This window comes from Chrysemys picta, chromosome 1 (assembly GCF_011386835.1).
Source record: "Chrysemys picta bellii isolate R12L10 chromosome 1, ASM1138683v2, whole genome shotgun sequence".
NCBI lineage: Eukaryota > Metazoa > Chordata > Testudines > Emydidae > Chrysemys > Chrysemys picta.
The window spans coordinates 276,508,472-276,522,645 of NC_088791.1; the positions used below are offsets into that span (position 1 = coordinate 276,508,472).

At 40.8% G+C, this 14,174-nt stretch overlaps 1 protein-coding gene across 19 annotated transcripts in view; it reads left to right on the forward strand.

The window, feature by feature from the left end:
* KLF12 (KLF transcription factor 12) overlaps positions 1–14,174 on the forward strand; it is a 345,970-nt gene that overhangs the window by 141,861 nt on the left and 189,935 nt on the right. For 3 of the 19 annotated variants that reach the window (XM_065581114.1, XM_065581115.1, XM_042861686.2), the window contains 2 exons: positions 1,309–1,361; positions 7,161–7,302. The exons of 12 other annotated variants lie outside the window; for them this stretch is intronic. In XM_065581114.1, the coding sequence (XP_065437186.1) occupies positions 7,207–7,302 (96 nt within the window). In that variant the 5' untranslated portion in view covers positions 1,309–1,361; positions 7,161–7,206. The remainder of the gene's footprint in view (positions 1–1,308; positions 1,362–7,160; positions 7,303–14,174) is intronic. 4 more of the 19 variants (XM_008178562.4, XM_008178561.4, XM_005283187.5 and 1 more) reach the window with 2 other exon arrangements.

A 14,174-nucleotide genomic window follows, 5' to 3' on the forward strand; every position in this document is an offset into this window, starting at 1 on the left:
GAAAAGATTTTGAATATTTTCTGTTGGAGTCAGTGGGCATGGCATATGCTCAGTATATGATGCTCTTGACAGTAATTATATCTAATGCAAAATTAGGCCACAATCCTGCAAAGATTTGGGCGCCTGAGAATGCTTGCACCATTGGTTGCTTTATTTACTATTCATCGCTCATTGTTCTCCTACAGTATTTAAAAATTTCAAATCATCCAGTCAGGTATCAGAAAATATAATATGTGAAGAATCAGACACCACAAATAGTAAGTATCTAATAGTTGAAGTGAACAATTTGTAAACAACACATAACTTGAAAATTATATGTCCAGACTGTTTAGCAAATACTTAAATTTTTGTTCACTCACAGGAATCCTGAATGGTTTGCAGTTCATTCACCAACTGAAAAAAGCCCGTAGTTGTCGCACGTCTGCTCTAAAGAATACTATTTTACCGGCTTTTGTAGTAAATGTTTGTCCAGTAATGCTCCAATTGAAACCAATTGCAAAACTACTATTGATCTTAGTGGGATTAGGATCAGATTCCCAACACTGAGATAACATTTGAAGCTTGAATATCATAAGTTCACACATCCAGTCTCCTGGTGTGTTCAAATAAGCAGTTTGCTTCCTTCAGAGAAAAAAATGCATACAAGCAATTACTATACTCTGGTGCATGATGTGAAGCAGAGTGCAAAAGATAAATTGCAAGGCAGTGAAGTATTGTTTAGTTTCTATGGAATTATCTCTCTGTTCCATTTGCAGCCACTCAATTTTATTTAATTATTCCCTTATTCTTGTGATGTAACCATGAATTAAACTGTATTTATTCATAATTGCAAATAACTGTTAACAAACAAATTTGAAATTTCTTAGATCTTCTACACTAGTCTAGATGCATGGGTATAAGTTAGAGTTGTAGTTCCTCATTGACAGAAGGTGGAGACAGGACATTTGAGATATTTTTTGGGTGATGTCCACTATATGCAGAACCTGCTATAAATCCACTTTGTGGTTGAGCCAAGTCTTCCCCATCTTTATCCCTTTGGTACTGCTGTGGGATTCCTGTGGCAGACAGCCATGCTGGACTAATGGGGGTCTGGTATATATGGCACTCTGGGTGCAGCTGTCCACAGCAATGTGCTGCTGCTCTCAAAGCTGGAAGCAGTTTGCTGCCCCTTAGGTCTTCTATGTCACTCAGTCCAGCAGGGTGTCCTTCAGCTGGAAATGAAAGAGAAGGAACTAGTGAGCCCCTTGTATATATAATGGACTGGCCTAGAACATGTTGATTATGTCTCTCTCTCTCTCTCCTATAAAGAAGAGGAGAGGAACCTGTGCGTAAGGCAAAACCTGAAAGAGGAGCAAGTGCAAGTAAGACACTTCATCAGAATTTTGTAATTCCCTGTGGCTGTCTTCCAACTAAAAATTTGTCTTCAGTACCGACCCAATGGAGTAAAGCTCGAGTACAGAGACAAACATGAGAATGGGGATGTTGGACAAATCAGATAAATACATTTGTCACTGGATACAAATAACCTTTTATGAGATTATCCTGAACATTGATTACAGTTGCAATCACTTTGTAATAATCTCCATAATGACTTGTCACTGGGGAATGAACCTGGAACCTTCAGCCTCAGAAATGTGATCTTTTCCTTTTATTTTGTCCAGGGATACATGGGCTGGTGTAACTTCAGGATGATTGTTTTAAAGAGAAGGTGGTGGTGTCCAGATTGCTGAGCCCTTGTCCCTGGTTATTTTACTGCTTCCAGTCTGGATCTTCAGCCATGATAGGGCCTGGGATTTTTCAGCATGAAAAGTTCAGGCCTATTTCTGAAAAAGCAAGCCTGTGAGGATGTGATGGGTGGCATAACCAAACAGTCTGTCTGCTGGCAGAGCAGAATTCTCTTCAAGCATCTGTCCTGGGATAGAAGACCTCAGAGGACTCGAAGGACAAATTGTGACCATTGTTTCATGCCTGCATATGAGAGGAAGGGGTTATAAAATGTCCCCTTCTCCCCTACATTTACTACCCATCCTGTGAGTAGCAGTGCATGGGGGAAAGAGCCAGCCACCTCTGTGGGGTTACTAGTTCCAACTTAGGAAGGTCAGCAAGCTAGGGAAGGAGCACATCAGCCAGCACAGATGAGCTGGCACACTAGGAAAGTGACTTGTGCAGATTATTTCCCTTCCAGAGCAGAAGTGGACTGAGGATCAGATTAAAAAACTGATTCCTGGTCAACTCCTGGGGCAGTGTGGGCCCTTGCTCTGCATTTCTGAAAAAGCCCCTGTTTAACCTTAATAGGTAGATGGAAAATTCCTTGATGCTTCTGTGACAATTTGAAGATGATTTTAGAGAATCTTTCTGTGTACAAAAACAACAAGGAGTCCTTGTGGCACCTTAGAGACTAACACATTTATTTGGTTTCAGAGTAGCAGCCGTGTTAGTCTGTATCCGCAAAAAGAAGGACAGGAGTACTTGTGGCACCTTAGAGACTAACAAATTTATTAGAGCATAAGCTTTCGTGGACTACAGCCCACTTCTTCGGATGCATTTATTTGGACATAAGCTTCCATGGGCAATATGTGAATTCTTGTTAATATTATGAAGTTATTATGAAATTGTTGTATCATGGGATTCTGTTATGTGAATATAGAATCCCCATTTGCTGACGGGCTTAGCATATCTCTGCCAAACCAGGGACAGTAGTTAGTTAGAAAAACCTTAAGTGGTTGCCTGTTCAGATGGAAACATCTTTCGATAATGTGTTGGCTGAAACTTGGCGAGGCTAGTCCCTCTAACTTCCCTGCATGGAGGAAGAGTGGAAAATCTGCAGCAGAAGAACAAATAACCAAGGTATTTTTAGGGGATTATATAAACATCATGAGGGTGTTGCCATCCTTTTGAAGAAGGGAGTGGAGCAGTCCCTGCTCGAGTGGAAGTCCATCAGCAGCAGACTTATGAGAGCCAGACTGAAAGGGAAACAAAATACTATCACCCTGATTCAGTGCTATGGTCTGACAGATGACAGTGATGAAGAAGGAAAGGACAAATCTACCTTACGCTACAGGTGGAGCTAGAGAGAGTACTATGCCACGACATAACTATCATCATGGGAGCCCTGAATGCCAAGATCAGGAAGGACAACACAGATAACAACAGAGCAATGGGAAGACATGGGTGTGGCACCATGAATAAAAACGGAGAGAGGCTTGTTGATCTATGCAATACAAACGACCTAGTCATCGGTGGAACCCTATTTCAGTATTGTGAAATTCACAAGCAGACATGGTGTTCTCGAAACGGCAGAGAAAAGAACAAGATTGACCATATGATGATCAATGGCAAATGGCGACGCTCATTGACAGTTGTGAAAGTGAGAAGGGAAGCAGATGTTGGCAGCGATCACCGCCTTGTGACAGCCTCCATCAAGCTAAATCTGAGAAGTGTGGGTCCACCAAACAAGGGACATAAATGTTATGAAGTTACAAGCTAAAGTCCCCTGAAATACGGAAAGCCTTTGTTCCGCAGTTAAAGAACAGGTTTCAGGCACTTGCAGACCTTTATGAAGAGGGGAATGCAGATCAACAAGAGGTGGGACAAAATAACAACAATCTATAAACAGAGCAATGAATCCTGTTTAGACTACAGGCAGAAGAAAAGAAAGGAGTGGATTATATCCAGCACATGGAACACCATAGAAACCAGGTGAGCCCTGAAGAAAAAAGTTTTAGACACAAAATCCCAGAAGCTAAGGGACAAATATTATGAGCAGAATAGCACGGCACACCAGGAGGTTAAACGCCTTGAGAGAGCAGACAAACAACACTATATTGATAATCTGGCAATACAAGCAGAGGATACAGCTGCCTGTGGTGAACAAGGAACCATCTACAAAATGACACAGCTTATCAGTGGCAAACGGCAGACACCAACAAACACACTCATCAGGGACAAACAAGGCCACCTATTGGCAACAGAAAAAGAACAAGAAATGTGCTGGACAGAGCATTTCAAGGAATTGTTGAACAGGGAACCACCTAAAGAGGAAGCAAACATCCAGGCAGGGCCGACCTTTCCCATACGCAAAGTACGCAGCTGCGTAGGGCACCAGGAAATGTGGGGCACCGAATTTCCTGGTGCCTTGCGCAGCTGTGTGCTGCTCCAGCCCCTGCCCCGCCCCTTCCCCATGGCCCCCGCCCCTGCTCTGCCCCAACCCCGCCTCTTCCCGCCCCGAGGACTGCAGCAGAGATGGGCCTGCAGTCACCGGCGGCGGAAAGTGCAGCGGCCTGGCCCCGGCCGTGCTGACGTTGAGTGCGTAGGGCCCCAGAATAGCTAGGGACGGCCCTGCATCAAGGAGGCAGAAGAAGATCTTGATATCAACACAGACATCTCAACAAAAGAAGAGATCATCCAAGCCATCAAATCCTTAAAAAATGGGAAAACTCCTGGCAAGGAAAACTTGAATGTATAATTGTTCAAGGTAAATCCTGAGTTAGTAGCATCTATCCTGGCCCCTCTGTTCACATCAGTCTGGGAAAGGGAAAAAGTGCCAGATGCGTGGACCAATGGGGTTATAAATGAAGATACCAAAGAAAGGAGCTCTCAGTGATTTTAATAACTGGTGTGGTATCACACTTTTATCTATGCAAAGCAAGTTATTGTGTAAGATCATAATCCAGTGTATATCAAAGGCAGTTGTTAGCGTTCTCAGAAAAGAGCAAGCCAATTTTCAGAAAGGGCGTGGATGCACAGAGCAGATCTTCACTCTACAAAATATAATAGAACAATGCTTAGAATGGTAGTGGCAATTCAACATAAACTTAATAGATTTTGAGAAGGCTTTTGACAGCATTCACAGGAGCAGCCTATGGCGCATTTTGCGGGCACATGGAATCCCTCTCCATATAATCAACATCATCAAAAGCTTCTATTCCGACTTTACTGCAGTGTTGATCACAGTGAGCTCAGTTGTGAAGTCAAAACAGAAATACATCAGGGGTGTGTCATGTCTGCAATCCTCTTCAACAGTGCCATCAACTGGGTAATGCAGCGTACAACAGAAGACATGCCAAGAGGTATTAAATGAACACCCTTCTCATACCTTGAAGACCTAGGCTTTGCAGATGATCTCGCTTGCCTATCACATATCCAGCACCATATAGAAGAAAAAACAATCCAACTCAATACGTTCAGCCAGCAAATCGGACTAAAAATCAACTGCAATAAGACAGATATCATGATCCTTAATATTGCTACCATTATCACTATGGATATAGGATCATGTTCTCACCAGTGTAGAAACATTCACATACTTGGGCAGCACCTCTAGTCAGGGTGGTGGAACAAGCCAGGACATCCGGAACAGAATCAATAAAGCTAGGAACACCATCAGGAGCTTAAATACAGTCTGGAAACCATCAATACACAACACCAAAACCAAACTCAAGATTTATCAGAGCTGTGTACTTTCAACACTACTTCATAGTGCAGAATGCTGGGGAATGTATGACATGTCCAAACTGTCTTCACTCCATACAACTTGCCTCAAAAACATTTTCCATATCTTTTAGCCCAGAACAAGACCTATTCACACAGTGCAGCCAAGAAAATAAGAGCACAATCATTACCAGGAAGTGTTGGAGATGGACTGGCCATGTACTTTGAATGAAAACTGATTCCATCACCAGAATAGCAATAAAATGGATACCTGAAGGCAAATGAAAACGAGGCCATCTGAAAACAATGTGGCAAAGAGCTGTGAAAGCTGAACTGAAAGACCTGGGGCAGAGCTGGGGAACCATTGAAAGACTTACTAGAACGCGATAGGAGTGGAAAAGCTTCGTCGCTGCCCTAAATGCCAGAGGCGTAATGAGTATAAACCTGGGGGACTTGCAAAGCAAGAAACAGGAAGCTTTTGGCAGGAGTGAACAGGAGACAGACAAGCTTTCATAATAAGGGTCTTTGGTTTAGCTGTGGGACCAACGAAGGTCAGAGAAGGATAGCTGACTTAGAGATGGGGAGAGGCTTCATGATTCTGAAGAGATGCCAGAAGCTGCAGGGAAGAATCTTGACACCCCAGAGCACTCTGCCTAAGCCCAAAGAGCTCTCGAGAGTGGTGAGGAAACGGAAGCAGGGAAACATGTATAATCATGGTTATCATTTTGTCTAGATCTGTGTATTTCTTGTGCTAAGTAAAGAATATTTGTGTTTAGAATTCTTTGCAAAGTCTGTGTCTGTTCTGGTTTCTCTGCCGCATGCTCATGAAGAGTTAAATTGTAGACCTAGAGCACCGACACATCTGGAATTCTGGGAGCAGGTGTGTTTAAGCTATGGGGAGAACCTGAGTTGTCAGTACTACCCCAGGGGCTCGGCAGTTGGACTGCAAGATCTCAGCTCTCAAAGGGGTGCTAGAAAGAGGATTTGCACCCCAAACATGTGCCTAAAGGCCCCAAGCCAGGGGCATTGCCTGGAAAGGAGGCTTAAAATACAAAGGGCCCAGTGAGGAGGAACCCAAAGATAACAGCCCTGGAGGGTGTCCCGCCAAAGGGGGAGTTCTACTAGGGCTGTGCATATGATAGTTTCAAATAATCTTTGTCAGAGAATGGCTTGTCAGAAATAGTTTTTCCTACAACCTGTGGATATTATGTCCTCCTACCTGCAGATGGAGGCAAGCAACCAAAATACTTGTCACTTCAGTCCTATATAAAGGGAGGAGCATATATGTAAACCTTTTCCTTTCGTGTCTCCAACAGCTATCTCCTAAACAAAAGGAATCACCTGAATTGGATTGCTTACACAGCATTTTTCATATAACATTTGAATGTCTCTGTTATAATCTTTTGTCACTCTTCCAAGCAGCAAACAAACTCTTCAATGAATACTTTTTTTATAGATCAAATAGAATCGTGAACAAACTTTTACTTCACCCCACTCCACTTTCTTTCCAACCCATTTTGGGTATTTTTCTTGAGGGAGACTAAAAGAAGGTATGTGAACACTGCTTCAGGAGTATAGAACGTAGAGAATTCAATAACAACTGAGAGTCATTTGACTTTCGACTGTAGTCAAGGAAGGGTGGAAATCTAGGTCAGTCATAACTTTCTTCTTGTGAAACAAAAGTGACCAACCACTTGATAGCAATCTTCCTTTTTTTGCCTTTACTTCAGAGACACATAAAGGGCAGTCACAGCGGGAAGCAACGCGGGCCGAGGGATGTGCTGTCCGCCGCTTCCCGCTGCCCCCATTGGCCTGGAGCAGCAGACCGTGGCCAGTGAGTGCCGTGATTGGCCGAACCTGCGGACGCGGCAGGTAAACAAACCAGCGCGGGCTGCCAGGGTGCTTACGCTGGCAAGCCGCGTGCCAAAGGTTGCCGATCCCTGTTATGCATCATAAAATGGTGTGAATAGGTTTTATTTTTAATTTTAACTCAAACTGCCTTTTTAGGTTTGTGGATAGATAAATACATTAAAATACAAACCTTTACTAAATAGTTAGAATTCTATTAAGCAAATCTTTGTTGTATATGCATGTGGGACAGAGAAATTCCATAAATATGTAGCAAATACTTTTTTGGTCTTCAGCCAAATATCTAGTATTATTCAGTGAATACAGAATATGAATACAAGCAATCAAAATACAATAATTTTGTTGTTAGATTTTATTGCCATGTTATAATGAATGCTATTGTGATTCAAAAGCTGCAAAGAGTCCTGTGGCACCTTATAGACTAACAGACGTATTGGAGCATGAGCTTTCGTGGGTGAATACCCACTTTGTCTGATGCATTTCACATCCGACAAAGTGGGTATTTGCTGCTTTTACAGATCCAGACTAACACGGCTACCTCTCTGATATTGTGATTCAAATAACTCATAGCATATCTGAAGCAACCACTATCATAATTATCAATAATCCCTTGTAGAGACATGTGTGATTTCATTAGCAATAAGTAATGAGGCAGGCAGGCAGAGTTGATGGAATGAGATCTTAAAGTATGCTAAGTAGGCAGAGGTACATTCTGAGGCTCTACAGTTTGACAGGGAGCAGCTTGACCTCTGATTGCATTTCTGAGCCTCTTGATGTCACACCAAACTTGGTCTTTCCTGAAATCAGAACCTTTTTCTTCTTTCCTACTACATGTGCCAAGTCAAAGTATAATTTAAGCAAGTGACTGTACAGAGAGGCAGTATGGTCTGGAGATAAGACACAGAGATTTAGATTTTATACCTAGCTCTGACACTGAATTGTTATGAGCACTTGTCCAAGTTCCTTAGGGCCAGATTTTTAAAGGTACTTAGATGCCTACAGATGCAGATTGGTGTCTAACTGCCTTAAAAATCTGGCCCCTAGAGTCACATTTCAGAAGCTTTTGCATTTGTAGATCCTTATGTTGTTGCTTAGTTTGGGGCACAAGCAGGAGATGGCATGGTCAGTGCCAGCATGAGAGACTTATGAGGAAAATTTTGGCTACTGCAAAAAGTGTGGTGTTAATGATACTGTGTGAGTTATCCTTCTGAGTCATCTGCTGAACTAGTGGTTCCAGGAGTCAGTGCGGTTTTGAAGGTGTTGCCTTTCAGATGAGACATAATGTGATTGTGATTTGTTGTTTTTATTTGTTTGTTTGTTCACATGGGTTCTTTTGAACACTGTATTCATTTCTGATCCATGACATTCCCACTCCTGAAGATTTGTTCTGAGTTGAAATGAAACCAAAATCTCAAAATGAAACTCAGCCAGAACTACACTGTTTCATATCAAAATAATATGCAGCTTTGTATTTCAGGCATGGTCCACATACACTCAAAACATTAATAATTTGAAGTGGTCTTTTTTTTTTCTTGTTTGGTGAATTTGATCTGAATTTCAGTTTGGGAATAGAACCTGAAACTAGAATAGTTTGGGGTTTTGTTACCAACACTTCACATAGCCATAGACTTAACCACACGTGATTAAGATCTGATGGCAAAATTTGGGCTGGTAACCCTGGTTTCCTGGAAAAAATTTAAACTGGATAATAACCTTATATGTACAGCGGATCGCGGCCACTGGGAGTTGTGGGCGGCTGTGCCTGCGGACAGTCAATGTAAACACTGTCTTGGGGCCAGCCAGCAGATTACCCTGATGGGCTGCGTGTGGCCCGTGGACTGCAGGTTACATACCACTGATCTAAGGCATGCACTCTCCTTTCTCCTAATTCTGAAAACCCCTCCTTTGGGGGCTGTTTGGACATCACCTATGAGAATTTGGGCATCAGCTCTGTGAATCTGGAGGGGTGGTGAAGCAACCAATGAATAATTTTGGGAGCAAGTCAAGCTTTTGAGTTTACACAGAGCTCTTCATTTGGTCTGGGAAACTCATAGAGTTTGCACTCCCCCCAGATGGGTTCCTTCCACTTTAAGTAAATGTAGCAAGGCAAACTTGTATATGGTGAATTGATGTTATATTAGTCTAATACGTTCGAAAGTCTCTTCCTGTTGGATTGTTCTCCTTTGCCATGGCTATGATTTTATGATTGTTATTCTATAATTAAGCATATACATATTTACAGATGAGTAATATGAGTAATTAACAATATATTGATTACAAGAAATTGAGATTAATTATAGTATATAAAGGACTTCAAGATATTCTTGCCAGTGAAAATGGGAATGAATCCAACATCTGTTTTTCTTCCTGTAACTTACCTTGCATATTTTTCCACAATAAATACAGATTATAAATGCAGTTTCTTTTCAAGGTCAGTTACCTATTGCCATGCTTGTTGGGATGATGACACAGTTACAAAGGTGCCATTTAAAACTAGACTGGATTGGACAGATTACATTGGAATAGACTAAAAGGAACAATACTGCATTAACGGGAATGGCATATAGAGTTATAAATAGAATCATAAAATGATTAGGTCATCTAGTCTGTCCCCTTTTCTGATGCAGAATTGCTTTTTTTCCCAATAAGCTTCCTATTGCTTTTTCCAGGGCAATTTTAGTTAGCTTCAGTGTGGGGGCTTCTCCCACTCTCTCTGGAAAATTGTTCCACAGAATTACAGATCTCAGTGTCAGGAGGCTTTCCTAATAATTAGCTTAATTTTTCTTAGCTTTCTTACTGCTGATTCTGCCATCTTGTTCCATGCTAAATAACTATTTCTTTCTTGATATCAGATATTTATAGTTTTGTCTTCTATGAGCCCTCATGTAGCCATGCTACACATTTCACATTTTAAAATCTTTCCCAACGAGTCACTTCTTCCAGATCCTTGATCTACTTGCTTCTGGACTCTCCGAGTTTGTCTTCAATTGTCTAGTAATAAGTTGGCTGCTACTGAATCTTATATTTCAGGTGCAGACTCACCAGAGTTGTATATTTGCACACTCACCTTGAATATTTTTTATGCAGTATAGCATTGGAAACTCATATTTAATTTCTTGTTCACTACCATCTCCAAGTCTCTTTGGGCATTACAGCTTTTCAGATTTATGATTTTCTAATTGTATTTTTCCATATGCCATATTTCATAACTTGTACTTTGTGTTGGATCTTATTTTATCTGCCCATATTTTTGTTCTCTCTAGGTCCCTAAATATTATTTCAGTCTTGAAAATACAAATGCGTTTTCCTAATTTTTCCATCTGTTTATATATTCCCAAGTTTCATTAAAGTTGAATAAGAATTTTATACAGTTGTAAAATCACTGCTTTATTATCTGTTTAATTTCTTAAGGTACTTTCAAAATGTTGAAGGGTAACGTATGTTGATTATAAAGCCATTTTTAAAAAAAAAGTTTCTCTATGTAAACAGGCATTTCTGTAGGACATTCTAATTCAAAGTTATTTTGTGTATGGATCTACAGAAAAAAGAGGACTCATACATACTATACTGTCTATGTCTGGAAATATGCTAAAACAAAGTGAAATCTTATTCTGCCAACATCATAGAAAGTAAATTATATTTTGCAACAATTACAGTTCAAAGGTTCTGTTGTAAATGGAGATATCCCATCTCCTAGAACTGGAAGGGACCTTGAAAGGTCATCAAGTCCAGCCCCCTGCCTTCACTAGCAGGACCAAGTACTGATTTTGCCCCAGATCCCCAAGTTGCCCCCTCAAGGATTGAGCTCACAACCCTGGGTTTAGCAGGCCAATTCTCAAACCACTGAGCTATCCCTCCCCGCAAATGCTTGTCATTTATTCTTTATCACCAAACAAATACTTCTAAATATTATCTCAAACTAGGTTCTAAGGTAGAATTTTTTTGCAGGGACACTTACTTGAGTTATTTGTATCAGATTCATTTTCTAGCAAGGGTTATGGGCCATCTTTATAACTTGAATTTGAATAAATTGACATTTATTCCTTACAAGATAAAGAGAGGGCTTCATTCTGATCTCCCTCATATATACATCAAGAGTACCTCCATTGAAGTCTTTGGGCCAGTTTGGACCAGAATCTGTTTTTAAAACTGCTTTGTGTTGATGGAATGGTGAAATGTATCTAAAGCATTTTGATGGTCCAGTTGAAATACACTGGAGCAGAAAATGCTTTAGATAGAAAATGCTTTAGTTGTGAAGTCAGAATCAAGCCCAGAATATTTGCATTAGATCTTTTAGTACAACACTGGCAAAATTATCATGAGTATCTCAGTAGCCCTAAAGTAATTTATGTGTTGTACTATCAGTACATCAGTTTGATATGTTACATATTGGCTTGCTCCTACAAGATTCTGGGCATCTTCAACTTTCATTAAAATTGTTGAGAGCTGACGGTGCTCAGTGCCTTCCAGAGTTGGATGTGGCAGTAAAAAAATTGATCAAATGGGTTAGCATTAGTTTAGGTGCAGTTACCATATTTGATATTCCCCAGGGTACAATCTAGCCTGGGATGCCTCTTGCACTGCTTTGCTAGTGAACAACCACCTCTCCAGGTTCTGCTCACACACACAGCCTTCAGAATATAACTTCCTCCCAGCTACACAGTATTGAGAGCTACTAGCTAGCCACTCATAAATTACTTACAGGGCAACACCTGCATATCCTCAGTCCCATCCTTGTTCCCCAGAAAAGTGTGTCTTGTACTGCTAAGTATTGTCCTGGGACAGTGTAATCTAATAGTAAGTCCGTCATTCCAATACTGGGTAATGATTATGCACCATCCTTATTTATCATTTAGATGTTCCCCACACACTTTAATGCAAACTCATATTGGTTAAGATAAAACAGTAAGATAAGTTTATGAACTACAGAAAGAGAAATTTTAAGTGATTACAAGTATATATGCATATAAGTCAGGATAGGTTACAAAAGAAATAAAAAAGATAAAAATGTAAGCTAATTCCTAACTTTACCAAGCTAATAGGCTTAAATGCAAAAGGTTTGTCTCACCGTCAGCTGCAATACATTTCACAGACTGCGTTCCTTTCCAGCCTGGGACCACTTCCCAGTTTGTTCAGTTCTTTGAGAGTCGTTGTAGTCATGAGCTGAGAGATGGAAGGAGGAGAGGTGATGTGGAGGTCACTGTTGTGATGTTATTGACATGAATTGTGACGGTATAGATCATTGTTGCAACCAGGGTCCTATGGTTGCACAAGGTCTTGTACAGAGGAGGTCAAGTGGAGTGTCTATGTAGTTTGCTGGTTATGATTATGCTGTCTGTATGTGTGTATCATTTTTGTATTTGAAGTTATGAATATTGGCTATGTACTTGTATCTCAACGTGTTTGATTCTAAGTAGCCTCAATGAAGCATTTGGTCAACTTCTTGAGAAAGGACTATTCTCAGTAAGTGCCCAATCAAGAAACACTTAACTGACAATGGACTTCGGGAGATGCCAATCCACATCTGAGCTTTCCTGGGAACGTTCAAACTATGTAAACAATGGCGTTGGCCTGCAAAAAACTGAATGATTCATGGACATGTGACTTGCCCAGGTAGCTACAAACTTCATCTTGTTGCTGTGACTTTGCACAGAAGAACAAAGGGGTTTCTGCCCACGAGAGAGAATATAAAAGGCCCTGGAAACCTCTCCACTTTGTCTTCAGCTGGCTCAATAGATGGTCTCTCCACCCCAAAGAGATGCCTGAAAGAAACTGGAACAAAGGACAGTAACTATGGGGGTGTGAGTGATTGCTGGACCCACAATCATGTCTTACTAATTTATTAGAGTTCTTTGAAGGTGTCAACAAACATGTGGACAAAGGGGATCCAGTGGACATAGTGTACTTAGATTTCCAGAAAGCCTGTGACAAGGTCCCTCACCAAAGTCTCTTATGTAAATTAAGTTGTCATGGGATAAGAGAGAAGATCCTTTCATTGATTGAGAACTGGTTAAAAGACAGGGAACAAAGGATAGGAGTAAATGGTAAATTTTCAGAATGGAGAGGGGTAACTAGTGGTGTTCCCAAAGGATCAGTCCTAGGACCAATCCTGTTCAACTTATTCATAAATGATCTGGAGAAAGGGGTAAACAGTGAGGTGGCAAAGTTTGCAGACGATACTAAACCACTCAAGATAGTTAAGACTGTGAAGAACTTCAAAAAGATCTCACAAAACTAAGTGATTGGGCAACAAAATGGCAAATTAAATTTAATGTGGATAAATGTAAAGTAATGAAAAAATAACTGCAACTATACATACAATATGAAGGGGGCTAATTTAGCTACAACTAATCAGGAAAGAGATCTTGGAATCATCACGGATAGTTCTCTGAAGATGTCCATGCAGTGTGCAGCGGCAGTCAAAAAAGCAAACAAGATATTAGGAATCATTCAAATAGGGATAGAGAATAAGATGGAGAGTATCTTATTGCCCTTATATAAATCCATGGCATGCCCACATCTTGAATACTGCGTACAGATGTGGTCTCCTCATCTCAAAAAAGATATACTGGCATTAGAAAAGGTTCAGAGAAGGGCAACTAAAATGATTAGGGGATTAGAACGGGTCCCATATGAGGAGAGATTAAAGAGGCTAGGACTTTTCAGCTTGGAAAAGAGGAGACTAAGGGGGGATATGATAGAGGTATATAAAATCATGAGTTGTGTGGAGAAAGTGAATAAGGAAAAGTTTCCATAATATAAGAACTAGGGGCCACCAAATGAAATTAATGGGCAGCAGGTTTAAAACAAATAAAAGGAAGTTCTTCTTCACACAGCACACAGTCAACCTGTGGAACTCCTTGCCTGAGGAGGTT